Source organism: Squalius cephalus (genome assembly GCF_949319135.1).
Source record: "Squalius cephalus genome assembly, chromosome: 7".
NCBI lineage: Eukaryota > Metazoa > Chordata > Actinopteri > Cypriniformes > Leuciscidae > Squalius > Squalius cephalus.
This window is the reverse complement of record NC_137128.1, coordinates 34,646,471-34,673,441: the sequence shown is the minus strand read 5'-3', so window position 1 is coordinate 34,673,441 and position 26,971 is coordinate 34,646,471. Positions and strand designations below refer to the sequence as shown.

The window sequence follows — 26,971 nt, the reverse complement described above, 5'->3', positions numbered from 1 at the left end:
TCATTCATGTTATGGCTTTTGAGAACAAGCGAGATTGAGAAACAGTTTAAATATATGAGCTCCAAGTATTTCTGGATGAGTACGTTTGTAAATTCTGGCTGCAAATGTTTATGTACCTGACTTCAAATTGAACATTTTGATACCATCTCCATGGTAACCCACAGAAGCGTACCCACTGGCCACAGCCACACACAGAGCATTAGCTTCATCTTTATTTCCACTTCTGGTGCGCTTTTGTTGCTGCTGCAATACTGTTACCTGCAAATGATGATTAATTAATATCATCCTTATAGGCACTCAAAAAAATTAAAAAACAAAACAAAAACAAAAACAAAAACAAAAACAGTGCTATAGTTGGTTTATTAGCTGTGAGATACATACAGTATATTATAAGTAGAAAACATAATCCAATAACATGACATGATTAAGTTGATTACATTCATCAGTATTTGCACACACAAAAAAAGAATAATAATAAAATAGTGTGATTTAATATTTGAATTATCTTCATAGGCCCCTAAATTAGAATATTAAATTCACCCAAAATTAAAAAGTTCAATTAACAGGCCTAAACATCATTTAAACATTCAGGTATGCAAGGGCAGAAAAAGTCTGTTTGGAGTCTATTCTAATTCTAATTTACAATTCTAATTTAAGAACATGGAAGTACCTTTTTCTCTCCCAGTACAGTGACTGATCGCCCAAGACCACCGGACCACACATTAACCTGGACAACAAAAAATACCTCAATACGGAGTGTTTTAGGATGCCTGTTAGAGTGCAAAAAAAAAATCAAACAACTGAAAATTAAGAATTTAAGACCATAGTCCTCACCACACTGTCATGTCCAGCGCTCAGCAAAAGGTTTCCTCCCTGCAGGAAGTTCAGTGACTGCGTGGAGCCGCGGTGAGCATGATAACTGCCCACACAAGCAGCTGCTGCCACTGACCAGAGCCGCACTTCTCCTGACAGACAGCCTGAGCACAATATGGAGGAGCAGGGAGAGAAAGACAGACTCCGCACTGAACTCTGATGACCTAACAGAGTCTGAAAAAGAGAAAGCATTGGGAGGGAAATTAAGTTTTAGTATATCAGGCATAGCAACATATCTTTGGAGTCGTTCCTCACCGTAACGTTTTTCTGTTCAAGCCAGTTCCACAAACGAACAGCTCCATCCCAGCAGCCCACTGCCAAGAGCTGGCCCTCAAGGTCAAAGTTCACACAGTTCAGGGGGGAGGGATTCATGAGAGAGGCCAACTCTGTGCTCTTCTGCGCTGACCACACCTGAGTACAGCCAAATAAATGATGAATATGTCAGAATAGTACAACACCACACTTATTTCAGATTTTAAATGATTTTTTTCCTTGGTTTTACCTTTAAGTTTAGGTCTAATGAAACGGTAGCAAAGAGTTTTCTGTCTGGACTGACATCACATCCTGTGATCTTGTTGGAGTGGGCATTCATGTGGGCAGTTCTTAAAGTGACAGCGAAAAAAATAAACCAAAGATGACAAAGCTGTGCAAAATTTTCTATGTAAATTGTACATTTGAGCCAGAAAAACAAATTACCTGCAACCACTCGCAACATCCCACACCTCCACCTGTCCATCAAACGAGGTTGTTGCCAAAAGCTCCTCCCCAAGGAAAATACATCCAGAGATGCCATCACCACTGCTCATCAATGACTTCACTTCCTGTTTGAAAAAATAATGTAAAAAAAAAAAGCCAATTGTGATTGAATTATCCTAAAAATGCCGAAAATCATAGTAGATGTATGTTTAAATACGTTTTGAACTAATACCTGTCCAGTCTCTGTATGCAGAAAGTGAAGTGTTCCCTCTACGGTTCCCAGTGCCACAAGTTTTCCATCAGGACTCACCACCACACAACTTGGCTCAGAGTGGAAGGTGGAAACCAGCTCACTGAGCAGAAGAAACAATTAACATACACAGACAAATTCTAGATAAACAACCTTTGCACATAGTGGTGTCCAGGAAGACTGAAACCACATTATTAATTGAAATCTAATTCTAAATCTAAATTCTAAACCTGAAAAAAAAAAAAATTAGTACCTGACTTCTTTTTGTGCTGCATCTGTGAAGTTTAGCCATTTTACAGCATGCACCCCTCCATTTCTTGTCATGCTTTCAGCCCACAAGTGTGCAGAGCTTTCAGATGGTTCATTAAGAGCTGTTTGTACGAAGAGAGCGGGCCATTGAGAGAGGAGGAGGCTGTGGCGCTTCAGAAAACTGAGACAGTCTTTAAAATCCTTCAGGTTATCTGAAAAAACACACAAATTTGGTATAGGTTTACCGCGAAAACTATAATTTGTAGTTTCAGTACATATTAAGATCATGAATTCATTTTGAGATCTTTTTAAATGTCAGTGTTGTTGGGTTTTCATAAACATACAATAATATAAAAGTAAAATACCTGCTGATTTTTTGGATTGCAGATGATCGGTCCCATATTTTTGGTCTAAATGGATAAAATGAAAAACAATCAATATGAGAACCTGTGAACTAAACAGAAAAATGCAGTACTGAAAAACATCAGGCGCTTTACCGAACAAAATGTAGGTCTCCAGAAGTTGGTGAAGCAGTCCATACCGTACATTAGCATAGAGGAAGTAGTAACTCGATAGCAGAAAACGCAAAGGCTCACATTGATTACCACCCATCTGATCAGAGAGAGAGAATAGACATCTCTTATGAGTTTAGTAACTGAAGCTGAAAGGTTGAAGAAGAGAGTAGAGGGATACTGACCAGGTGAGCAGGGAGATGAGACAGAATATCAGCATCAGAGTGAAGAAATGTGTCCTTCCCCTCGGGATTTGACCGCACCCAAAGGTGAGCTGGGAAAAAAAAGTTATTTAGAAATAAATATATAAAAACCCTTACACTACTGTTCAAAAGTCTGTTTCTGAAAGAAGTCTCTTATGGTCAACCAAGGTTGCATTTATTTGATCAAAAATTCAGTAAAACAGTGATATTGTGAAATATTATTACAATTTAAAAGAAATGTATTCTATTTTAATATATTTTAAAATAGCTGCTACCAATCCGTTCTCATTGCTTAACCGTTTCATTCCATGATATGGTTTCATTTTCCACTGTGGGGCTGATAACAGAGTTCTTTGGAATGTAATACATAACTGTCATAGAGGATGATCAGATATTTCTTATAATTTTATTATTAACTTGCATTAAATTCGCTCAAATAGTGCACTTGCCCAGCTACAGAGAAAATGGCAACAGACAAGTGACCAATCCTGAGTGGCGACGTCACTACACACATTCTACCAGCACGGTTCAGGACGGTTAGCAAACAGTGCTGAGAATTCCGGGCCGTGAACGGTTTGTAATCGTGCCATGCCGAACCAAGCTCAAGTGAAAATATAACTGGAACGGTTATAAAAACAGCTAATGCATATTATTCCTCTGATGGCCATTACTCCAGTCTTCAGTGTCACATGATCCTTCAAAAATCATTCTAATATGCTGATTTGGTGCTCAATTAAGATTTCTTTTTCATTGCAAAAGTAGAAAACCGTTGTACTGCTTAATATTTTTGTGGAATCCATGATGCCTTATTTTTCATGATTCTTTAATGAATACAAAGTTTAAAAGATCATTTATGAAAATATAATCTATAAACAAACAAAAAAAAAATCTTCTGCAACAACATAAATGTCATTACTGTCACTTTAATTTAATGCATCCTTGCTGCATAAAAGTATTAATTTCTTTTAAAAAAACAAAACTTTACTGCTCCCAAACTGTAGTGTATGGTGGCTGAGAGAGCTCAACGTGCTGCAACTGAAGAAAACACATGCAAATAGAAAAACACCCGCAAATTAAGTATAGTTTGTTACATTAATTACGTTGTCTTTCGTTACTTCGCTTCACAAAGTGGGTTCCAAATGGCTACATAATGCTCACTACTGCTTTGCCCTTCGAAGGGAGTAGGGCATAGGGATGCTCACGAACAATAAGCATGTCCCAACCGGGTTCGTCACTTATTAGAGTCCCCTGGAAACATTTCCGTTGTGTAATGTGTTATTTGCAGTGCATTTCTGTATTTGGTTGTGTTGTGAACTTTTGCAGCACGTTTCTGTATTTGGTTGTGTTGGGAGTATTTGGAGCACACATGTGTTGTAAAACTAATTAAGAAGTTTTCTTAATTTTCGGGAGCTTTTTCTTTTTGCATGCGTTTTCTTCAGTTGCAGCGCGTTGAGCTCTCTCGGCCACCGTAGTAGTGTATAAAGCACATACAATCTATCACAATTTGCATGCATCCTGTTTTACCTGCAACTATCAGATGACTTCTGGTTCTACTCTCCTCAGTAGACAGATACAGATGTTCAAAGGCTGACCTCACCTCTGGATGGGTCAAAGTCAGGAGGTCATCTGACCCCTGACCATGAGACTGTCCAATTATACTGGCAATACAACAAGAATAAATCATTCATTGTATAAAACAGAAGCTATTTCTTATGTCCACACATTCTTATGTCCTGTGCTGTACCTGTGCAAAGATTGTGCCAGCTGAGAGAATATTGCCATGGGAACACGGCTCTGTGGATGCCTTGCTATATGGAGAATTTCCTGCCATGACACCAGCCCTCCTCTGGAGTTTAAATCATTGCACATGTTCAGTATAGTGTAAAGATCACTCTCGTGCATCCCTGTGGAAAAAACAGATTAGTGATGAGAAATACTTATTTTCAATACATCTACATAAAAATGATAATGCTATTTAAATCATTAAACTAATTAAATTAATAAAAAAAAAAAGAAACAACATACAATAAAAATTCTAACAACATTACAATAAAAACTATGTAAGATCTTAATATGGGATACAGTTTAAAATTAAGCTTTTAGCCTAATGTTTAATATTTAATAGAACCTCTAAAATTGTGTGGTGCGATTTTAAATTGTGTGGTGCAACCAATGACATTTTTTAATAAAACTGATACACGTCCAATTTGTGATATCAATTGGGCCCACAGATATTTGTTTGGAATAAAACAATAAGTAAAACAAGTACCATGGTATGACCCTGAATTTTTGAACACGGCAATATCATGCATGATATTGATGCATAAGATATGTATACATTTCTAGATGTGTACCATGCAATGATATATGAATCATTCAATGCCATATTAATATTACGATTTGATACTAATCACTGTACCATGTTACCCCTTTTAAGAGAGAAGGGCTGGACAATTTAATTTGAGCTTGTCCCCTGTGGAGACAACCTTAAAGAAATAAAAATGTGTAAAACAGGGTTAAATTAAGATAACGTATAACAGTTCTTGCAGAAGTGCACTGCACTAAGTCAATAAATAAATGTCTTGTACCGGTGGAGCTGACGGCAAGTGTGGCTAATGCCCATCCCAGTCCTGCTCTGCAATATTCAGTCTCCAGCCTCAGCAGACTGTGCTGCACCAGCTCACCAAGGGACGGAGGAAGAGACTGGAGGCTGTCCTTCATCTAAATGACAAATTTCAGGATCAGCATTACGTTCAACTTTACATTTCTTAAGCTAAATAACATTATGTGGATCACTATAAAAAAACCTATTTAACAATAATTTACCTTCTCAAAGGAGGCATAATTCCTGAGCTCCTCACAGGCCAAATGGAGGTAGAGTGGACTCACAGACCCTTTCTTCATCAGCAGTGTCTGAAGCTACAGGGGGACACAACAATAAAGTCACTAGTTAAGCAAAAACAGTTCTCAATATTTCCTTATAGTACTCCAAAAGACTGAGAGCAAAAGGGAAGTTCACCTGGTTATTGAAAGCAGAATCGCTCAGTTTCTTTCCAAATCCAACAAGCTGCTTCTGCACAATCTCCTTCCTGTCAGGTAAAGATAACTGCCCCAGTGGAAATGACACGGCACCTTTCCTTTTGCTAATAGTGTTTTGTAGGGATGATTCTGAAGTAACACTCAGGACCAAACAGACACCCTGAGAGGAAAGTGAACACAGTAATTGGTTGATGAGAAGGTTCCATCATTTTTTTAATACACTTATTTAAAGTGTTAGTTCCCCCCAAAATCAAAATTCGGTTTTTATTTACTCACCCTCAAGTTGTTCCAAACCCATAAGACTTTTGTTCATCTTCGAGACACGAATGAAGATATTTTTAATGAAATCTGAGAGATTTCTCTCCCTCCACTGAAACTCCATTCAGTCTATTTGAAAGTTTATTCACATATAAACATTGACTGGCAAGCATGCTTGAGCTTCCGTTTATCATATTTGAGTGCTCTATGCACGTCCGCTGATCAATGTTTATATGTGAATAAAAGCCTAAATTAAATATTCATCATATAAAGCAATTGTGTGTTTTTGAAGACATGGATTAAACTGCTCGATTCAAACAGACTTCTTTTATGATCTCTTTATGATCGTTTTAAACCATCAGAGTTTTGGGTGAATAGACTTTCAATGGAGGGACAGAAATCTCTCAGAATTCATAAAAAATATCTTCACCTTTGTTTTGAAGATGAACGAAAGCCTTATAGGTTTGGAACAACATTTTTTTGGGCGAACTACCCCTTCAACTCTCTTACCTTAGGGATGTGCTGCGGTATCCATTCTGACACCCTTTGACCACGACCGTCATGGAAACGGTCCGCCCCATCAACAAGCAAGGCCAGTGGCTTCTCTTTGTTCAGGTCCTTCAAGTTCAACTGGAACTCAGACAACAAGTCCCTGTAATGCAACAAGAGAATAATTATGAAATGAGTTTGCTTGTATTTGCATATAACAATGCATGTTACATCAGATCCTTCCTTACTTATAAGATGTGTTTGGAGGCAACTCCACATCATCTTTTCTTTTCCTCAGCCACTGAACAAGACAGCGCAGAAGCTGCCCAACACTGCAAGCAGACTGGCTAGCGTCTGTGGAGTAGGATATGACATCACAAAGAGGGGCTTTCTTGTTTTTGACAGAGGTTTTGAGTGCCTGGGCCAGGGCAGCCTTAATAAAACAGAAGATACAGAGAGATATTCAGATGTATTTCTAGTAATTCATCATACATTGGGCATTAATACATGAAGATACAGATTGTTTATTGAACAAATGAACAGTTACCATGAACACAGTTTTGCCCTCTCCAGGTTTTCCCTCAACCATCAGAACTCCTCCTTTTTCCTGACATTCTTGAACTTTCTCTGTTGCCATAGAAATAAGCTTTGCCCTGCCGTGAAATTGCCGCTGTTGGGAATCCTGATGGACTTCCTGTTCTTTAATCTCTGAGATCAAATCTTCATCTGTCTCCTACAAAAAAAAAAAAGGAGAGAAAAAAAATTCCTGAAAATCACTCCACTAATTAATAAATGTAAAATAAGCACTGGGATGTATGGGGTCCATATGTCAAGAAAAATTAATTTTATCAAATAAATTATGAAATGTGTAAACAAAAATATAGAGATGTGAATAGAATGAATGATTAGATCATACAAAAATAATCTAATAAAACATTGATAAATAATCAAATAGAAAATAAATTTGACCAAATTGATATTATAGAAATAATGACATGTGACTATGAAGTGATTGGTAATTGAATATTTGCATTTTCTAATATCTACTATTATCAAAGAAGTTGGGACCTAATAAACAAATTTTGGCAATTCTATTCATTAGCAAATATGTAGATAACCCCAATATGTAGACTGCCGAATATCCCAATCCCAATATTTATATATACACAAGTAGAATACACTAAATATAGGTGAGTACTGAATTAAAATTAATATTACATTTTCAATTTACTCATCTAAGATTAAATTATTTTAATGATCATATTGCAGACTTGTATCTATTTATCCTCAACATCCTTATTCATCGTTTAACTGATTTATCTTTCAATTGTTGTTTCAAACTGTGAGTGGCTCTCATAAAGTAGAGCATATGAAAACAATTCTTTTAATTCATTTTAATGAGACTCTGACCTCCACAAAGAGCTGCTGCACTGCTTCCCAGATATCCTCCAGCGCTGCTCTCCCAAAGTCCTCCAGTCCTTTCACATAGGGCTTTCCATCCACCACCCCACCCCATTCACAGGGATAACTAAGAGAATATGAAGCAGGGCACAAATAATAAATGCAATGTCATTCCTCATTGTGCAAGGCAAAACAAATGTACAGAACTCACTTTTCTGTCACTTTAAACTCATTGTTCTGGATCCATGTTTTTAGGCTGTTCATTTTAGCTTCAGCTTCTTTGGATTCTGCCACAAAGTCTGTTCTCCATGCCACTGGTACTGAACTAAACATACAAACACACAAAATGTAGATGATATGACATACTGTACTTAAATCACATAGCCTCAGAAACATTAGCTGGCAGCTGTAATTGTTTTTCATCCATTATTTCATTTCATTACATCAAAACTGACTGAGAACAGCCTGCAGAAACATAAATGAATCAGATCAGCTGACAAATGATAAATGAATGTATACCTGGTGAGATGGGGTGATCTGAAGTAGAAGAACATGCGGCTCTGGGCAGAGTCTGGATACAGCGCTTGAAACTGTCGAATCTCCATTTCAGTAATGGATAACCCATCAGGCGCAGAGTTCAGCTGATAGAGTGAAGCATGAAAGCAATTCATGAAACTTCAGGACAAGGGGCCCAAACCAGTATACAGTGTCGTTTTATATTGCTTTGGCTACATATTAGTAATTTAGGGATGAACCAATATTAAAATTCTGATTGATACCAATAATGTTATGAGTGATAATGTTATGGCTAATAACCAATAAATGGCGATATTCAAATCTATGCTTTGTCTAAATAAATTAAATTCTATACTATTTTGTCAAAATAAATTTTAAAGTAAAAGTTAAATATAAAAAAACTAAAATCATTTTTTAAAACAACAAGTGAATTTAGGCATCACAGCATTATAATGTACAGTAAAAAAATTATATTCATTTTGAGATTTGCTAAACATTACATTAAACGGTGTTAGTAAACTATTTTTTTTTTTTTAAGATTTTCTTTAAGTGAGCGTTAGATTACGGCAAAAGTAATATACATGATAGCATGATAGCACTAATGTATTGTGCATCCCTAGTCATTTTTAATAAATACGTAAAAGACTGACTCTGAACATAAAGGGCAAGGCTATACTAGTTTTTAAAACTGGACCCTTATTTAAAACTTCTGACCTAGCTCAGAAGGTACACTACCGACATCAACTCTGGTGAATATTAAAGGTGCAGTAAGTGATTTCTGAGAAACAATGTTGATATTTGAAATCAACCCAATCAAACAAAACCCTCCCTTCATTGCTCCGCCCCCAAAATGCAGATACACACAACGACTGGATGTCTCTGTCATAGCTGAAGCAAAGAATAATAAATCTTCACAAAAAATAAAGTGAAGATGATGAACGAATGACAAGGAAGAGCAATAAATTAACATAGTATACAGGAGTATATACACAAGCAAGAGTTCACTGTTAGTAACCAGCAGCACACCAGCGCCAGACAAACAATGACACATAAAACTGTCCTGTTACTATAGGTAACATTACAAAAGCAGCATAACCAACGTCACTCACACATGGAGCAGAAACAATGCAACCTTGGCGTCCGTTTTCAAGCCTTCCCACTTAGGTCTCTCTAGCACTAGTGTATTCATATTCCTATGACCCTTTCTCTTTTGTAATGTCTCTGTCATCTCTCTTACTATAGTCTTTCTTCAAATATCCCTCTTGCTCACTCTCTCTCTCCTCCCCCATTATGAGTGTATAAATCCCCTACTGCTGATTGGCTACAAGTGTGTTGTGATGCTCGGTCCAATCCACTTTGAACAGAATTTCTCAGAAATCGCTTACTGCACATTTAAACTTGAAGTTGTACACTTTTAGAAGTGCAGCACATGACTAATCACCTGTATCACAATTTTGATAAAAGTATCTATCAGATAAATAAATGAAATTATTACCCAGTTGTATTGAGGAAGTTCAGGTAGTGTGGGGTGGGGCGGCACTAGGCCATATCTCTCCCCCAGAATCCCCAGCAGCAGCTGGCTGCGACAGACCTCCGATAGACAGAGCTCCACAGCACGGTTAGACTCCTCCTCAGTAACGCCCCAACGCAGCTCTACTTCCTGCAGGTACAGATAGTGTGCCGCTGCCCGCCTTCTGAGCTCTGGAAACACACTACGCACAAGAACATCCCTCTCTGCATGCATGTCCCTGAACGTAGAAGAGATGAACACTCGCACACCTTTCCATCTATAAAGAGAGAAAATAATGAAAAGAAAATTGACAAGGACAAAATTTTGTTTAGCATTTCATTTCCAATGTACGTATATCTACGTATATCCACAACCACCCAATTTAGACTTAAAGTGATTGACATACTCCTGGATTGACATACATTTTGTTTAATACAAGTAATTTATGGATATTTGAGCCATAATTTAAAAGTTACTGGAACTTACCTGAACTTTGGTGTTGCTGGAAGTGCGATGACATCGGCAGCTCTCTCAGGTTCAGTTTTGCGCCCCTGTGGTGGAGGGATTTTATAGACTCTGTCAATGTGCTCCACGTGCTGCAGCATCCTTGAGGAGCCTCTCTCGGAGACAAACCTACGATCACAAAACAGATCTGAATGAACATCTGAAACAACTCCATTATCGCCATTATCTCTGATAATAGATTCAAGAGTAGATGAGTAAAGTTGTAGAATGCTTAATGCAAAGAGCAAAATACATTGTTGTTAACAAATCAAACACAAGGAAGAATATTTATAACTTCTATTTATTTGCAAACAGTCAAAATGCGAGATGGGGGCTTCTATGAACATTTCTGTGAACATAGCAGAGTTTTAAAACGATTAATTGAAACGGATAGTTTGAATTTAACTGAACTTACAAACTCAAATGTTTTAGCACCTGAAGTTTAAAACTAGATGTACCGCATGGCGGTACAAAATATGACCGCCGCTCAGGCCTGCACTGGCTTTCCACAAAAATAAATGACGTGGAGCAATTTGGCTGTATTGCGTGTTTATGTATACTAGTGCAAAAAATGCCCGTGCAAAATCAGTTTTTGTGTGTGTTTTTAGTAATTGTTGGTTTGGTGTGTTTGAGTGCTCATTGTTACAATTACACAGCAAAAGTTCAGTGACATTTTTTTTTGTGCATGGTAGAAAGCACACAGTGAACTCCGAGAAAACGCTGCGCTTGAGTAAACAGTTTGTGTATAGGCCACTACAAATGATGCCCGTGAAAGAGACTGTGAACACATTGAATAGGATATGTTTAGTTGGTGAATAGCATAGGCTACTTACAGTAGCGATAACGTTAAGCGCACCAGAATGAAATATAATATTCAGAAGTAAACAGCATAGCTGACTTACAGATTCAGTAAACATCCACAAATGAATAAGCGTGTCGATTCAGGGAGCAGTGCAAAGTGCCCGTGCAAAATCAGTTTTTGTGTGTGTTTTTTAGTAATTGTTGGTTTCTTGGTAAAGAAAACACAATTTTACTCCAATTAATCAAAATGGATTTATCACGTTTTGGAACCAAACTATAATATTCAGAAGTAAACAGTGTAGCTGACAGATTGTCAGAATGTTTATTTTTAAACCACAACCTTCTTGGGGCTTCTTTGACCGATACAACTCTCTAGTGTCAGAATGTTTATTTTTAAACCACAACCTTATAAAAATGATATATTTAACGATATCTTTAGCATTTCTCATCCAAACAACGTCAAACTTGGCACTGCACTTACTCGTGCCCGTAGCGAGACACCTGTCAAGTTTGAAATCCATCGGACTAACGGTTCGAGAGATATGTGGTTAACAGACACACAGACAGACAGACAGACAGACAGACAGACACACACACACACACACAGACAGACAGACGTTTCTGTAATTTATAGAGAGATAAGTTGTATATTTTAAAAGACTGTCTGGAGTATTCCTGTGGATCATGGATAATTTAGAGTTTTGTAATTATTTGCCATTACTATTTAAGTTTTATATCAAAAGTCATTAGTTTAGACACTTAACATCCATAATGTGAAAACGTCACATCCATAACAGTGGTTTTCCCTACATAATGTATTACAAAAATGAGTTTCAAAAACACACTTATTGTGTTCAAGCAAGTGTTTTTCATGCTACATCGGCAGTTTGTTTAATAATTCACAGAGTTTGTAGGACACTTGTAAAGTGTGTGTATTTCATGTTATGTCCATAACGCTGATAAAATGTATTCATAGGATGTAAAATATTATATGAAATGTGAGGATTTTTCAAGAATCAAAACACCAAATAACATTTACTTCATGAACAATATATGAAATACATGAAAATGCTGATAAAAAAGCATAAAAAAGTCAGTTATAATGTTTCTTTGTAAACCTATACTACAGTGACATTATTGAAAGGTGCACGAGGTATCATCTCTCTATAAATTACAGAAACGTCTGTCTGTCTGTGTGTCTGTGTGTGTGTCTGTCTGTCTGTGTGTGTGTCTGTTAACCACATATCTCTCGAACCGTTAGTCCGATGGATTTCAAACTCGACAGGTGTCTCGCCACGGGCACGAGTAAGTGCAGTGCCAAGTTTGACGTTGTTTGGATGAGAAATGCTAAAGATATCGTTAAATATATCATTTTTAAAGGGTTGTGGTTTAAAAATAAACATTCTGACATTAGAGAGTTGTATCGGTCAAAGAAGCCCCAAGAAGGTTGTGGTTTAAAAATAAACATTCTGACATAAAGACTCAGTCAGCTACACTGTTTACTTCTGAATATTATAGTTTGGTTCCAGAACGTGATGAATCCATTTTGATTAATTTGAGTAAAAATGTGTTTTCTTTACCAAGAATGCAAACACACACAAAAACTGATTTTGCACGGGCACTTTGCACTGCTCCCTGAATCGACACGCTTATTCATTTGTGGATGTAAACTGAATCTGTAAGTCAGCTATGCTGTTTACTTCTGAATATTATATTTCATTCTGGTGCGCTTAACATTATCACTACTGTGTAATAGTAGCCTATGCTATTCACCAACTAAACATATCCTATTCAATGCGTTCACAGTCTCTTTCACGGGCATCATTTGTAGTTGCCTTTTCACAAACTGTTTGCTCAAGCATAGCTTTTTCTCGGAGTTCACTGTGTGCTTTCTACCATGCACAAATAAAAATGTCACTGAACTTTTGCTGTGTAATTGTAACAATGAGCATTCAATCACACCAAACCAACAATTACTAAAAACACACACAAAAACTGATTTTGCATGGGCATTTTGCACTAGTTGTTATAAATGTTGAATGTCTATTATTGATCTGTAATTAACTACATTTGCTTACTAACTAATATATTTTAACATATAAACATGTCAAATTCAACAGCAACACATTTCCAATGTGGTACTTACATATAATGTCAGTGTTGTGAAATTACTAATTTCCCATGTACAGCATTCAGAAGAAACCGCAAAACCATATAGCCGTTAACAGAAATCTCAAAAGCCATAAGATATTTGACTTTGCAATAAGATTTATGTCATCAAATGATAACAATGGATAACAACCATGCAAAGTATCAACATGAGAAATACGAAGTCCTGCTATAAAAGAGCCTTTTATAGTGTTATGTTACACATAACACATAACCATAACGCAACCTTCTGAGTGAGTCCAATATGTGAGTGAGTTGACCTTTTAATGACTATAGTTAACTGAAGTGTCTAAGAAAATTATCTTGTCAGGGTTTGAATTATGTAGGTTTTGGAGTATGTACAGTTATAACTGTGTGAATGTGTATGCCTGCATATGTATATGTTCCAGTTTATAACTGTGTGAATGTTATAACATGTTGCAACATTACAAGAGGGGGTTGTATGTCCATGAATGTGTGTGTTTATCTCAGCAGAAAAGACATTTCAACATCAACTCTATCACCCAATCTTCACTCAACACCACCATATACAGGCCGATGGGTGCACAATCATTAACCCTTTCACATGCACATCATGATAAAGTGATGAAAAAAAATATTTTTTTGTTTTATCTTGCTCTAGTAGGCCGTGGCCTACTGGCTAGCACTTCAAATTTGTAACCAAAGGGTTGCCGGTTCGAACCCCGAAGAGTAAAAAGCGACTGAAGTGCCCTTGAGCAAGGCACCTAACCCCTCACTGCTCCCCGAGCGCCGCTGTTGTTGCAGGCAGCTCACTGCGCCGAGATTAGTGTGTGCTTCACCTCACTGTGTGTTCACTGTGTGCTGAGTGTGTTTCACTAATTCACGGATTGGGATAAATGCAGAGACCAAATTTCCCTCACGGGATCAAAATAGTATATATACTTATACATACTAAGTATGAAAAATCTGTGATTTTTTTTTCAAAGGACCCTCCCATTAAATTTCTACAAACCTCTACCAAACGGTTGAGGTGCCTGTTGATGGTAAAAGTCAGTTATCTGACTTTGGCATGGGTTTGTTGTGTTTTACCCAAAAAAGTGGTTTTATCTTGTAGCCCTGGTCCCAGAGTTTTAAAAAAACAATGTTAACAAAATTAAACTCATTCCCACTGTACCTAGTAGAACACTTAAATAAATGTCCCATTGAAATTAATGGGATTTTATGGATTTAGGTGAAGAAAGTGTGCACATAATACATTTTGGTCTGTACCATGAAGAGAAAACTGATTCAACTATATAAACTATATATTTTCTGAAAGCGTAGACTCTCAGGATGTGATCTAACATGGCATGAAACATGTCCCACCCACCTCATTAGTATACTGCCCAAGCATAACACATTGGGTATTGGTAAATCGGGTATATGGCTGATACCTAAAAAAAGTAGTAGTATGTGCATGTCTGTCTGTGTGTCTGTGTATGTGTGTGTGTTTGTGTATGTGTGTGTCTGTGTGTGTGTGTGTCTGTGCGTGTATGTATGCGTGCGTACATGTGTGTGCGCGTGTGTGTTTGTGTGTGTGTGTATGGGTGTGTGTCTGTGCGTGTGGATGTCAGTGTGTGTGCATGCTTGCGTTTGTTTGTATTCCTGCATGTGTGTGTGTGACAGTATCATCCTAAACCAGCAACCCTTCGCTCAACACCACCATCTACAGGCAATGAGTGTACAGTCACTAAATGTGCACATAAATTAATTTATTTTATACCCCCCCATGGATGAAATTCTACGAAACTTAGCATACCCCCAGAGGATGTCAAGTTAATCATACACATGAAATATGGTGCAGTTCTGAACATCTCAACTGAAGATAGGGGCGATTAAAGCAGAATAATATTGCATTTTCATTTTTATGGGAAGGGGCGCAAATCACAAATGAGTGATTATGGGCTAGGTTGATGTGGGCCCTTAAGACCAACATACCATAAAAATTTCTTCATCCTCGGTGCCACGGTTCAGGTAGTTATTTAGGAAAAACTGCATTTTTTGGGTTTCGGGGGGCCCAGCGCAGGGGGGGAGTGGCCCCCGGGGACCAAACGAAATTTTTCCGTAAAAGTCTAGTGGGGCTACATGCCCACCAAATTTCATGTTCCCCCGGTGTTTCGGTGTCCCTGGTATCATTGACCAAAAATTCAGGAAGTAGATGACGAAAAAAAAAAAGAAAAAAAAACTTTGACAATCCCTATATGACCGCTTCGCTAGCTATGCTAGCGGCGGTCATAATAATTACACAACCTTTAAAGGGACTGTGTGTAACTTTTTAGGTATTTTATTATCTAAAATCAATATTTTTATTAATAAATATGCCCTCAATGATGTACAAATACCTATGCCAATGATCAGACTAATCCTCGTAAACGAAGAATTGATTATCTTTATATACATGGGACGGGTAAGTCCACGGAGGCTTCCATGTAGTTCCGCCATCTTGAAAAACTATAATAGCAGAGAGGGACAAAAAGTACAAGGCCAACGCGTTTCCACAACGCGTTTCGTTCAGAACCAGCGTCACGTGACTGAAGCCAGCAGAAGCGGAGGAGCAGAGCAGAGAGAGGCGCTTGTCACTCCCCCGGCAAGTTTAAAAGGCTGCACTGCACGGTTATTTATACACCGTTCATTCATACATATGAGTCACAGGATAAGGAGTCCTCGTCGTCGAAAAAGTCCAAAATAGACCGTAAAAGGAAACGTGACCGGAGATTACAAAAACAAGGGTTAATGTCGGGATAGCTAATGCAGGAGAAAGCTTTCAAAAGAGATGCTGAAGTTGCCTGCTTTCTTCTCGAGAGGTAAGTCAATGTTACGTTCTTAATTACAAGCTTTTTTTTCATTGCTTGGTTGTGTACTTTATTATATAGACAGAAGAACATTTATAGTAATAGTTAAACAGGTTCTTTGATGAATAGCAGCTATTGAGTAAAGTAACATTAGAGAAGTTTTTTATTATATAGACAGAAAAAAAACTATATAAGTTTTTTATTATATTGAGAAGTACTTTATTATATAGACAGAAGAACATTTATAGTAAAAGTTAAACAGGCTCTTTGATGAATAGCAGCTATTGAGTAAAGTAACATTAGAGAAGGCTCTGATGATGATGATATCTAACAATGCAAGTACTTCAAAAAATATAACGAGTAAAGAAGGCTTTATTACTACCTTATTTAATGTTTTTCACAGTCAGTAATTCATACTGTAACATTCTTTTTTCGTTGTTTCAAGTTTCAGTTTGTTTTAAATAACAAACCTGTTCACCCGAAGAAAAACTCGAAGTGCTATTATAAGACATCCTGTCATAGCTTTTTGGTACATAACGGCTACCGTAGATGCAACGCGCATTTGAAAAAGTGAGGCGCTGGAGAGCATTATTCGTTTGAATGCAAAATATAATTTCACCACTAGATGGGAGAAATTCCTACTTACAGTCCCTTTAAGAGACAAATAAACAAAAAACATATTAAGATCATTGCAATATTCAAAAGTTTGGGGTCAGGTTTTTTTATTAAATTAATGCTTATATAGCAAGTATGCATTAAACTGATCAAAAGTGTGTTACGACCTGCGCTACTTGTATTTGTGCTGTTGCGCTGGGTTCTTTCTCTCTAGCGCTTTTCTTTCTTGTTCTGTCTTTGTTTTCTGATAGATTGTCTGAGGATGGGCACAACAGTCATTGGCTGTTCAGTCGATGCGTGGTCTTTATAAGGACGCTGCTGGCACTCGACGGAGAGCTCATTTCTGGTTGTGATCGTGATCGGGTTGAGAGCTCCTGGATCTCTCCCCCAGCCGATTATCAAACTCGTGAAGTTCATTCTGATTCTTACACACGTGGATCATGTTCAATTATGTTAAAAATATGTTAAAAGATCTCAGAGTGTATGAGGTGTCCTGCCTCTTTTTTTGGGTTAACCTGTTTGTGCTTTGTTTTTGATATGGATTTAAGTAAGCCAACTGTATTTTATTTTGCATTTGATTAGGTTATTTCATTTATCCCCTTTGTAAGAAGAAGAAGAAGAAGAAGATTTCTGAAGGATCATGTGACAATGAAAATTCAGCTTTGCATCACAGGAATAAATTAAATGAAAATGAATAAATGAATTTAAGTTTTTTAATTGTTTTGATTGTATTTTTATTTTATTTTTTAAATGCAGCCTTTGTGAACTACGGAGCCCCTGAGGGGACCTGTGGGAAAAAAAAAAAAAAAAAAGGACTTTCGCGTGCGCACGAGAAACTATCGTGTGCGCACGTGAAACTTTCGCGTGCGCACGAGAAACTTTCGGTTTGCGTTATAGCGTCATTAATACAAATGTGGAAATATGGATGATGTATATATCATTTATGTTGTTGTTTGACATGTTTTGAAGTGTATATTTTAGCAAAAATCTCAAGCAAGTGCTATTAAAGACAAGACTTAGAGGCATATTTTAGTCACAATTCAAATAATTGTATTAACTTTGAATATACTTTTAATAAACTTTGTATTTGTATGTGTAGTGATAAAAAATAAACAACAGGCTAATAATCTTCTGCTACTGAGATGAAGGAAACATTTTTTTAAAGAAGTAAAGTTCACAAGATTGCTATTTATCTTGATCAAACTGTTCCGTCATCAGCTCTTCCTCAGTTCCGCACTGCAGAATAAAATAGTCATCCTCTGCTGCAGTTGTACGGATTCTTAACGCATTTATTGCAACTACATTTCATCTTTTTCTCATCAAACAACCAGATTAACGAATGGTTCGACACAACCCGTACCGAAGAGCCTAGACAGGTCTTTCTTCTGTATAGATATACTGTATACAGGGTGAATGACGACTGTTGGCCTACCATGGTCGCCCTCGTCAGTAAGTTTTAAATAATAATAATAATAATAATAATATATAAATTAAATATTTTAAACAATAGCCACAAAAAGGTAATAATTGACTGTATAGTCCTAACGTTCATGCATGAACTGTCATTCAGACTTACTGTCTAACAACCAGAGAACAGATGAGAACATCAGAGATATTAAAATACATACTCTTCTGAGTTTTATGATGTAGGCCTTTTTTTATTAAAATTTATCGGCCTATAATTTATATCTCAAGGATGCGAGCTTGTGCGTGGCGCACTCAGTCATGTTGAGAGGGAAACACGCATTATATTATTAGGCTAGTCTATTCAGAAATAGTGTAAAAGACCTGTAAATAAAATACAACATTAACATTATAAACACTATTAATAACATATAGGCTATGCGTATTTTACTTCCCCAAAGCCAAATCCTTAAATGAATGGAATCAGAAAACAACAAGAAATGAAAAATAAGTAACCACTTATAATAATAATAATAATAATAAAAATAAATACATAGTAGCCTAGTCTATAAAAATAGCCCATTGTGCCCTTTATTAAAAACAACTTTTAGCCTATTTTAAACGCCAAGCCTAAACGAATTTATTTCAATCGAAACTGAAACTACCGCAAAGTTGGGTTCGCGCATCTTTCGTTCGGTCCAAAGTTTAATACTGAACAGGAATTAATAATCATTTAGGCTAATAATGAACCGGCTGTGATGTCAAGTTAATGCCAGAAGTGAACCAATGTTGTTAATAGCGCGATTCGCCGGCGCCATCACTTGAATTTTTTTCCTCAGTTGGGGAAATAACTTAATACTTTATCGTTTCATACTCTGTCATTCGAAACAGTAAAATGTATATTTTTAAATGATTATTAATTCCTGTTCAGTATTAAACTTCGGACCGAACGAAAGATGCGCGAACCCAACTTTGCGGTATAGTTTCAGTTTCGATTGAAATAAATTCGTTTAGGCTTGGCGTTTAAAATAGGCTAAAAGTTGTTTGTAATAAAGGGCACAATGGGCTATTTTTATAGACTAGGCTACTATGTATTTATTATTATTATTATTATTATTATTATTATTATTATTATTATTATAAGTGGTTACTTATTTTTCATTTCTTGTTGTTTTCTGATTCCATTCATTTAAGGATTTGGCTTTGGGGAAGTAAAATACGCATAGCCTATATGTTATTAATAGTGTTTATAATGTTAATGTTGTATTTTATTTACAGGTCTTTTACACTATTTCTGAATAGACTAGCCTAATAATATAATGCGTGTTTCCCTCTCAACATGACTGAGTGCGCCACGCACAAGCTCGCATCCTTGAGATATAAATTATAGGCCGATAAATTTTAATAAAAAAAGGCCTACATCATAAAACTCAGAAGAGTATGTATTTTAATATCTCTGATGTTCTCATCTGTTCTCTGGTTGTTAGACAGTAAGTCTGAATGACAGTTCATGCATGAACGTTAGGACTATACAGTAAATTATTACCTTTTTGTAGCTTTTGTTTAAAATTTAATTTACAACGAATTATATTGATTTATATCTTAATTTATTATTATTATTATTATTATTTAAAACTTACTGGACGAGGGCGACCATGGTAGGCCAACAGTCGTCATTCACCCTGTATACAGTATATCTATACAGAAGAAAGACCTGTCTAGGCTCTTCGGTACGGGTTGTGTCGAACCATTCGTTAATCTGGTTGTTTGATGAGAAAAAGATGAAATGTAGTTGCAATAAATGCGTTAAGAATCCGTACAACTGCAGCAGAGGATGACTATTTTATTCTGCAGTGCGGAACTGAGGAAGAGCTGATGACGGAACAGTTTGATCAAGATAAATAGCAATCTTGTGAACTTTACTTCTTTAAAAAAATGTTTCCTTCATCTCAGTAGCAGAAGATTATTAGCCTGTTGTTTATTTTTTATCAATACACATACAAATACAAAGTTTATTAAAAGTAGGCCTATATTCAAACTTAATACAATTATTTGAATTGTGACTAAAATATGCCTCTAAGTCTTGTCTTTAATAGCACCTTGCTTGAGATTTTTGCTAAAATATACACTTCAAAACATGTCAAACAACAACATAAATGATATATACATCATCCATATTTCCACATTTGTATTAATGACGCTATAACGCAAACCGAAAGTTTCTCGTGCCCATGCGAAAGTTTCTCGTGCGCACGCGATAGTTTCTCGTGCGCACGCCAAAGTCCTTTTTTTTTTTTCACAGGTCCCCTCAGGGGCTCCGTATTGAACAAAGACTTCTTTCAAAAGCATAAAAAAACTTTTGAACAGTAGTGTATATTGTGAATATTAGATCCGACACTAGCTCTTACTGCCAATTACATGTTTTGTTTTTCAAAAGAAAATCATAAATCTTTTCACAAGAGAGAATATATATAGAGTACAACATAGGAATGAACTAAAGATCTTACTTCAGGATCTGCTCGCTAAACCCACAAAGTTGTACTGTGCTTGATTCACGTCTGAATTGAATATCATCTTGTGAAGACCTGTTAAAAAACAAACAATACAAGATTTATTTGCAACTATTTTTGTAAGCATTTATGATCCAAACAGCAGATGCTTCAAGGAAACATAAGCAGTTGCTCTTATAAAAGTAACATATCAGACTCAATTTCAATTTTGGAAATTGGAGATAGAAGAAGTTTCAAAAAACGTACGTGTCTCCGAGCAGCACCTCTATCACAACAGCATCAGCGTTAGTGTCTTGCCGATAGTTATTGATATCTGCCATTAAAGCGCTGTCGGTGTAGTAAGTGTCAAACACAACTATACGATCCAGCTGTTGGGAGAGAGGTTTTAACAGACATGCCACTTATTTTAACCCATGTGCAGAAATTTGTGCAAAAACGCACCCTGGTATAACCATAAATTAAAAAGGGGCTCACACCTTTGTCTTTTCTTCAGTCAGCTTTGCAAAGAATGTAGACGAATTTATGTATTCAGATTCTTTGTTGCAATCATTCATATCCTAAGAGAGAGATGGAAAGAGAGACGAAGAGGATAAAACACACAAAAGGTATGACACAATCCAAAAATATAATTAAAAGTTTTTGTTATTATACAATATTGGATATTTAATTGTGCATGCTTAACAACTGTTTTTACATTTAAAAACACTAATAATTTAATAACGGCGTTAAAAGTAATCTTCAGCCAATCTCAAATTGAATATCCATTTTTCAAACTGTACATTATAATGTTGTAATGCCCAACTTCACTTAGAGCATATAAAATAAGTGATTTTATTTTCTAATGTTTTATTTATGTAAATAAATTGCATCCATTTTTTTTTCTCATTTTACTCTTATTTCAGTTTTTTGTTTTTATTTAAATTTTATTTAAAGCAGGAGCCTGTTTGATTCTCAAGTTATATACACAATAAAAGGGAACATTGCTTACATTAATTTGCTTCATTGCTTGTCTCACATTATCCAGAAGGACGTCAGACTTCAACTTTAACTCCTGGCAGTCTTCGAATCTACGCAGTAGGACTTGGGAATCTTCACTGCAGTAGTTAATCATCATGCATAAAAGCAGCGCAGCTTCCTGCACCTGCAGAAGCAAAAGAAAGATACTTCACAATACGTTTCATTTTGACATAAACTATAGTAATCATTTATAACACAAAAATATAAATCCACAGTCACAGATGTTCATATCTGACCGATGCTGAGAGTTTATCGCTGTCAATGTTATCGGTGCTTTCAGGGGGCAAGCAGAACTCATCAGCGTCATGCCAGTCTTGATCCTCTGAATAAGAACAGATCACAAGAGTGCGTCCAGGGAGAGGGGGGATGTTGTACTTGCAGGAGATCTGCACAGCTTTCTCCAAAGCACAGCAGTACTTCTTCAGAAGCTCCTGAGTGTACAGTCTCTGACTAACAAATTACAACAAACAACAACGTCAGTTTAGGAGTAAAAAAAAACCTCGATCATACAACTTATACTATGTAATAGTTTTCTTTAATAATAAATACACACTTTGCTTTTCTCAGGAGATTGCGTTTGACGTTGAAAATGCGGTATACGAAGGGCACTCGCATTGTAACTCTCAGTCTCTTGCGCGCTGTTGTGTCCCAATTGTGTCGGTGGAATCGTTTGCTCTTCGGCAATTTCTTCAGAATGTCTCGTAGGATCACCTTGGAGCTTGGCACCTCGACCGCAGGCCCACCAACTGAAAGGGGAGAACATGTCACTTAAACTTCCTCAAGAACACGTCAATAAAAGACATTTGCATTATTACATTGTGATTCTTTTCTTGATGAAATTGTTTTTGAAAACCTTGGTTTGTAGATTTAAACACTAAAAATCCCTAATGCACCATAAACAAATCTTTGATAATGACTGAATTAACTGTACACTACTGTTCAAAAGTTTGCATTCGGTAAGATTTTATGGTTATTGGGAACATTTTAATTAATGAGCATTATGAAATTAATTCCTTTGATGAATGAGTTCTGATCATTCAGAAATCAGTGTAACATGCTGATTTTCTATGAATATTGAAAACTGCTGCTTAATATTTTTGAAGAAACCGTGATACATATTTTTCAGGATTCTTTGATGAATACAAAGATTAAAAGAACAGCATCAATTTAAAATAGAAAAGTTTTGTAACATTATAATTGTCTGTACTGTCCCTTTTGACCAATTTCATATATATTATTGTTGTTAAATAAAAGTAATAATTTTAACAATTGTGCCAAGCAGGACCAGTTTTTGGATCAGTATATTTTCCTTGATAAACAAAAATAGTCCTAAAACTAAATTTTTATAACCTCTAAAATCAGATGGAAATGATAGCTTGAGAATGTTTTTGAAGCCCCAACATCAGCTGAAAACCTAACCCTAAAATCAGGAACACAATCACACTGCTACTCCAACTTACCAAATTTACAGAGCTCCAAAACAACTTTATAAGCAGACAGGAAACGGAAGGGAAACTGTCTGCTCTTGATTACAGCGTTCTGTAAGATTAATTTAAATCTGTTAACGAATTGATCATATTATATATGTTCCAGTAAGTGAAAATCTGAATTTCAGAAATGCTCACCTTCGAGGTGAGTCTGTTGAGGATCACAGAATGATGTTTCTCACTGATACCCGTAGAAATCATATTCCTCAGGTTCCTCAGCATTGCCATAAAAGGAAGCGACTTCCCATCTGAAATCACAAAAAAAACATATACTTAAGTATGAGTAGATGTTCAAGAATTAAGTACATTATGAACCCAGTGCATCTTGGACCCTAATTCACACCGATGAGTTTCTCCCAGGTGGCAGCTTTGTTTCCCTCCTGACTTAGTTTGCACTCCCATGTGTCAGGTTGCTTAAGTTTCATCCGTTTTCCAGCTCTCTCTCTTTCCCAGGCCCCACTAAGACCACTGCGAGAGAAGGCCTTCAGATCACTCGGGTATCTGCAAGCAAAAACAGGTAACAAACAGTCACTCGTCATGGCTGAAAGTTACACTGGACTAAGCAATCAGTTCACCAACATTAAACAGATTTGATTAAAATTTATATGCCAGTTGTAGGACTAACTTCTTTCCCAGAATGGCCATGACATGTTCTGCAGGATCTTTGATGTGAAGGCGCTTTATCATCTTCTTGAAGTTGAATTCACTCTGTTTTTTATCCTTTGTAGCACGATTCTGACTCTCCAACTATATCATAACATACAGAACTGAATTAAAAGATGTTCAGAAGACATTTTGATGTGCAATAATCATGCGCAATCAAACAGATGAAGCTAAACATGGCAAAGTTTACATATTGTTTGAGAATTGAATCATCCGCTCTGACGAGGTCACCCCACATTTTCCACTGTGCAGCAGAGATTTTCTGAAAGAAGAGGGTAGAAAACAAAAGCATTTAAAAAGTTATGTAGAAAGAAAAAAACCTGAAAGAAATAATTAGTTCATTATTGCATGTTGGTAGAATGTGTGCTTTTCTAAAGATGTAAGATACACAAGTATTAGACAACATTTAAAAAATAAAGGATTCAAAATATCTTTAAAAAAAAATAAACCTGGAAATAAACAAAGACTTTAAAACTATATTAAAACAATAAATGGAACAATTTAATTTTTTTATTATTTAAAAAAATAAAATCAAACCTAATTTTTTTCAAAGAACCATGTTCAGTGAACCCCACTGTATGTGTTTTGATCTGTAATATTAAATATTAAGTGTTTTTTGACATATTACCTCTCCTTTCTTTCGTTTCTTATTGTGTTTGCAGCGATGCTTCCGTGTATTGTATTTGGCCAGCTGATATTCAGTGAACTGCTTAAATTTGTCCACTAGAGCTTTTTTCAGGCAGGAGGGTAAAGATTTACTGAAACACTGCACAAAAACATTTTAAAAAGTATGAAAAAAACAAGAATTATAGGAATAATACAGTAAATCCTTATTTGTACATCCACCATAATATTCTTTATATTACAATATAAACGTATATGAATATGGTGATAAATTTAGGACAGCATAAAATAAAGGACAGCAAGATATTTACTATATTAACACTTACCAGGCTATAGATTCTTGTCAACTCCAGCCAATCAGATGGCAGCTGCACAGCAGCACAAAAGTACCTTCTCAAGTGTGGCTTAGAAGCAGGCAGATGGGCCGCCAGCGCTAGCAAGAAGTTGGCTGTGATTCGAATGTTTAGTTCCTGCCTAGTATAGACTGCAACCTAAAACCAACGCAAATATGCAAAACCACACACGTTGACAACATAACCACCTGACAACATAACCCACATGCACTCACACATGAGAAATCACCAACCTTAAGGAGAAACTCTGGGTCTTCTGTAGTAATCTCTGTGGCCAGGTTCTTAATAATGCTCCACACACTCAACTTCTTATCCCAGTCCTTCTGGCCCGGGGTACAGCTCTTATTAACCAGGGAGGAGCACACCATATTCAGCAGGATGTTCTGAAGGACAAACAAAAGAACTGTCGACGTAGAAATGTTGTTTGACTTCACATTCACCACTCTTATGTGTTATGTGAGAATGATTACAAATAAGTTTGGTCAGTAAGATTTTTCTGAACGATCATGTAACACTGAATAGCTGCTGAAAATTCTGCTTACCCATCACAGGAATAAATTACATTTTAAAATACATTATAAATATGTTTTATAATATGATATGTAAAGCGCATTCATATTAAAATAGAAAACAGAAATAGGATTACTGTTTTCACTGTAGTTTTGATCAAATAAATGCAACCTTGGTGATCATTATTCAAACCCCAGAACTGTGACCATTTGGCTCACCTTTCGGACCCTCAGATCCACAAGTTTTTCATCCTCACTTGCTTCAATCTCCCCAAATTCCTCACGAGGAGCAAAAGTCTGCTCCCCCTCTCTATCTAAATCCATATCCAAAACAGGGATCTCAGAGGACAGCATCTGGTCTTCCTCTTCTAAGCTTTCCTTGGAAGGCATCCTGATGGCATCCTGTTAAGATACAATATAAAAGACAATATAATTAACTACATTTGTATTTCCAGAAGAAAATACCAGTCCTCGCAAGATATCTGTACGTTTACGCAGAACCAAAGAGAAGTCTTTGATCAGAGTTGTCTTAACCGTAATGTGCTTTCTTAATGTTTTTCAAAGTGGTTATATTTGGATAAACAGATGTACGACCTAAAGATGAAATTATTAATAAAATGTGTGTATGCTCAGTGGTTGAGTTGAATTAGTAGCAATGATTGTGTTATTTTAATTAAATATGAATACAAATTTGTGGAGAATTAAAGAATTTAAAAAATAATTATGCTACATTAATTCACATGCAATTTTACAAAGCATTACAGAGGAAATCACTCTATACCTGTCTAGGCTCCTCACTATATCCCAGCCGGCCTTCAGGTAAGAAAAGCATGTCTTCCACTTCTCTCTTTTCATTTGTGCCCGCTTGATTCTCATTTGAAGGTGACAGATAGGGGCAGAGTGTTGGGATGGCACTAGCAGTGGAAGTTTGGGAGCAAGAGAGTAAAGGATTATGGGAATAGGTGGAGGTTAGAGAGGATGAGACTGGAGGGTGGAGTGGAGGCTCCATTAGGAGGGTATTCCGGGTGCTCAGCAGAGAGGAATTAGAGGAGATTGAGCTCATCATTGTGGATGACAGAAGAGATGAGGTGGCCATGGTGGAGGACAGGCTGGTTGGCTGGAGTGCTGGACATGATGAGAAGGTGGAGGTCTGATTGACCCAGGATGGAGATGTGTACTGATGGTCAGACAATGCTGAGGGCACTTGAGCCAGAAACCGGTTTTCCAGCCTTGGAGTGCTATAGTTTAGCTGTAGTCTGGCATCCATATTCACCTTCAGATCAGACTGAAGAGGAGCCGGAGCCTTCATGTCTGCTTGCTTGAAGAAAGGAGAAACATAAATTGTGTGTTTTTTTTCCAAAGACATTGCAAATGCTAAAAATACAATTCTAATCACTAATTCTTGAGATATTGAACAAAATATGCAACACAACTTTACCTGCAAATTAGATTTTAAATAAGAAACTTGAATCAGAGATGATCACAATACAGTTCTCTTAACATAAATGGATTTAAAAAAAAAAAAAA

At 36.5% G+C, this 26,971-nt stretch overlaps 1 protein-coding gene across 2 annotated transcripts in view; it reads right to left on the bottom strand.

The window, feature by feature from the left end:
- The window catches only part of tep1 (telomerase-associated protein 1), a 35,846-nt gene that overhangs the window by 7,139 nt on the left and 1,736 nt on the right, over positions 1 to 26,971 (bottom strand). For both annotated transcript variants that reach the window (XM_079876231.1, XM_079876232.1), the window contains exons 2-41: positions 26,226 to 26,762; positions 25,664 to 25,846; positions 25,169 to 25,318; positions 24,909 to 25,073; positions 24,587 to 24,724; positions 24,149 to 24,220; positions 23,921 to 24,042; positions 23,639 to 23,796; positions 23,434 to 23,543; positions 23,269 to 23,347; positions 22,362 to 22,554; positions 22,045 to 22,258; positions 21,780 to 21,932; positions 21,268 to 21,348; positions 21,038 to 21,159; positions 20,789 to 20,866; positions 10,483 to 10,629; positions 9,982 to 10,273; positions 8,490 to 8,611; positions 8,182 to 8,295; positions 7,980 to 8,097; positions 7,117 to 7,302; positions 6,818 to 7,002; positions 6,591 to 6,732; positions 5,803 to 5,982; positions 5,610 to 5,702; positions 5,372 to 5,504; positions 4,528 to 4,687; positions 4,308 to 4,441; positions 2,766 to 2,854; positions 2,566 to 2,680; positions 2,434 to 2,478; positions 2,073 to 2,280; positions 1,802 to 1,922; positions 1,570 to 1,694; positions 1,376 to 1,475; positions 1,129 to 1,284; positions 835 to 1,047; positions 671 to 727; positions 117 to 258 (exon numbers count right to left, since the gene is read on the bottom strand). In XM_079876231.1, the coding sequence (XP_079732357.1) occupies positions 117 to 258; positions 671 to 727; positions 835 to 1,047; positions 1,129 to 1,284; positions 1,376 to 1,475; positions 1,570 to 1,694; positions 1,802 to 1,922; positions 2,073 to 2,280; positions 2,434 to 2,478; positions 2,566 to 2,680; positions 2,766 to 2,854; positions 4,308 to 4,441; positions 4,528 to 4,687; positions 5,372 to 5,504; positions 5,610 to 5,702; positions 5,803 to 5,982; positions 6,591 to 6,732; positions 6,818 to 7,002; positions 7,117 to 7,302; positions 7,980 to 8,097; positions 8,182 to 8,295; positions 8,490 to 8,611; positions 9,982 to 10,273; positions 10,483 to 10,629; positions 20,789 to 20,866; positions 21,038 to 21,159; positions 21,268 to 21,348; positions 21,780 to 21,932; positions 22,045 to 22,258; positions 22,362 to 22,554; positions 23,269 to 23,347; positions 23,434 to 23,543; positions 23,639 to 23,796; positions 23,921 to 24,042; positions 24,149 to 24,220; positions 24,587 to 24,724; positions 24,909 to 25,073; positions 25,169 to 25,318; positions 25,664 to 25,846; positions 26,226 to 26,753 (5,923 nt within the window). In that variant the 5' untranslated portion in view covers positions 26,754 to 26,762. The remainder of the gene's footprint in view (positions 1 to 116; positions 259 to 670; positions 728 to 834; positions 1,048 to 1,128; positions 1,285 to 1,375; positions 1,476 to 1,569; positions 1,695 to 1,801; positions 1,923 to 2,072; positions 2,281 to 2,433; positions 2,479 to 2,565; positions 2,681 to 2,765; positions 2,855 to 4,307; positions 4,442 to 4,527; positions 4,688 to 5,371; positions 5,505 to 5,609; positions 5,703 to 5,802; positions 5,983 to 6,590; positions 6,733 to 6,817; positions 7,003 to 7,116; positions 7,303 to 7,979; positions 8,098 to 8,181; positions 8,296 to 8,489; positions 8,612 to 9,981; positions 10,274 to 10,482; positions 10,630 to 20,788; positions 20,867 to 21,037; positions 21,160 to 21,267; positions 21,349 to 21,779; positions 21,933 to 22,044; positions 22,259 to 22,361; positions 22,555 to 23,268; positions 23,348 to 23,433; positions 23,544 to 23,638; positions 23,797 to 23,920; positions 24,043 to 24,148; positions 24,221 to 24,586; positions 24,725 to 24,908; positions 25,074 to 25,168; positions 25,319 to 25,663; positions 25,847 to 26,225; positions 26,763 to 26,971) is intronic.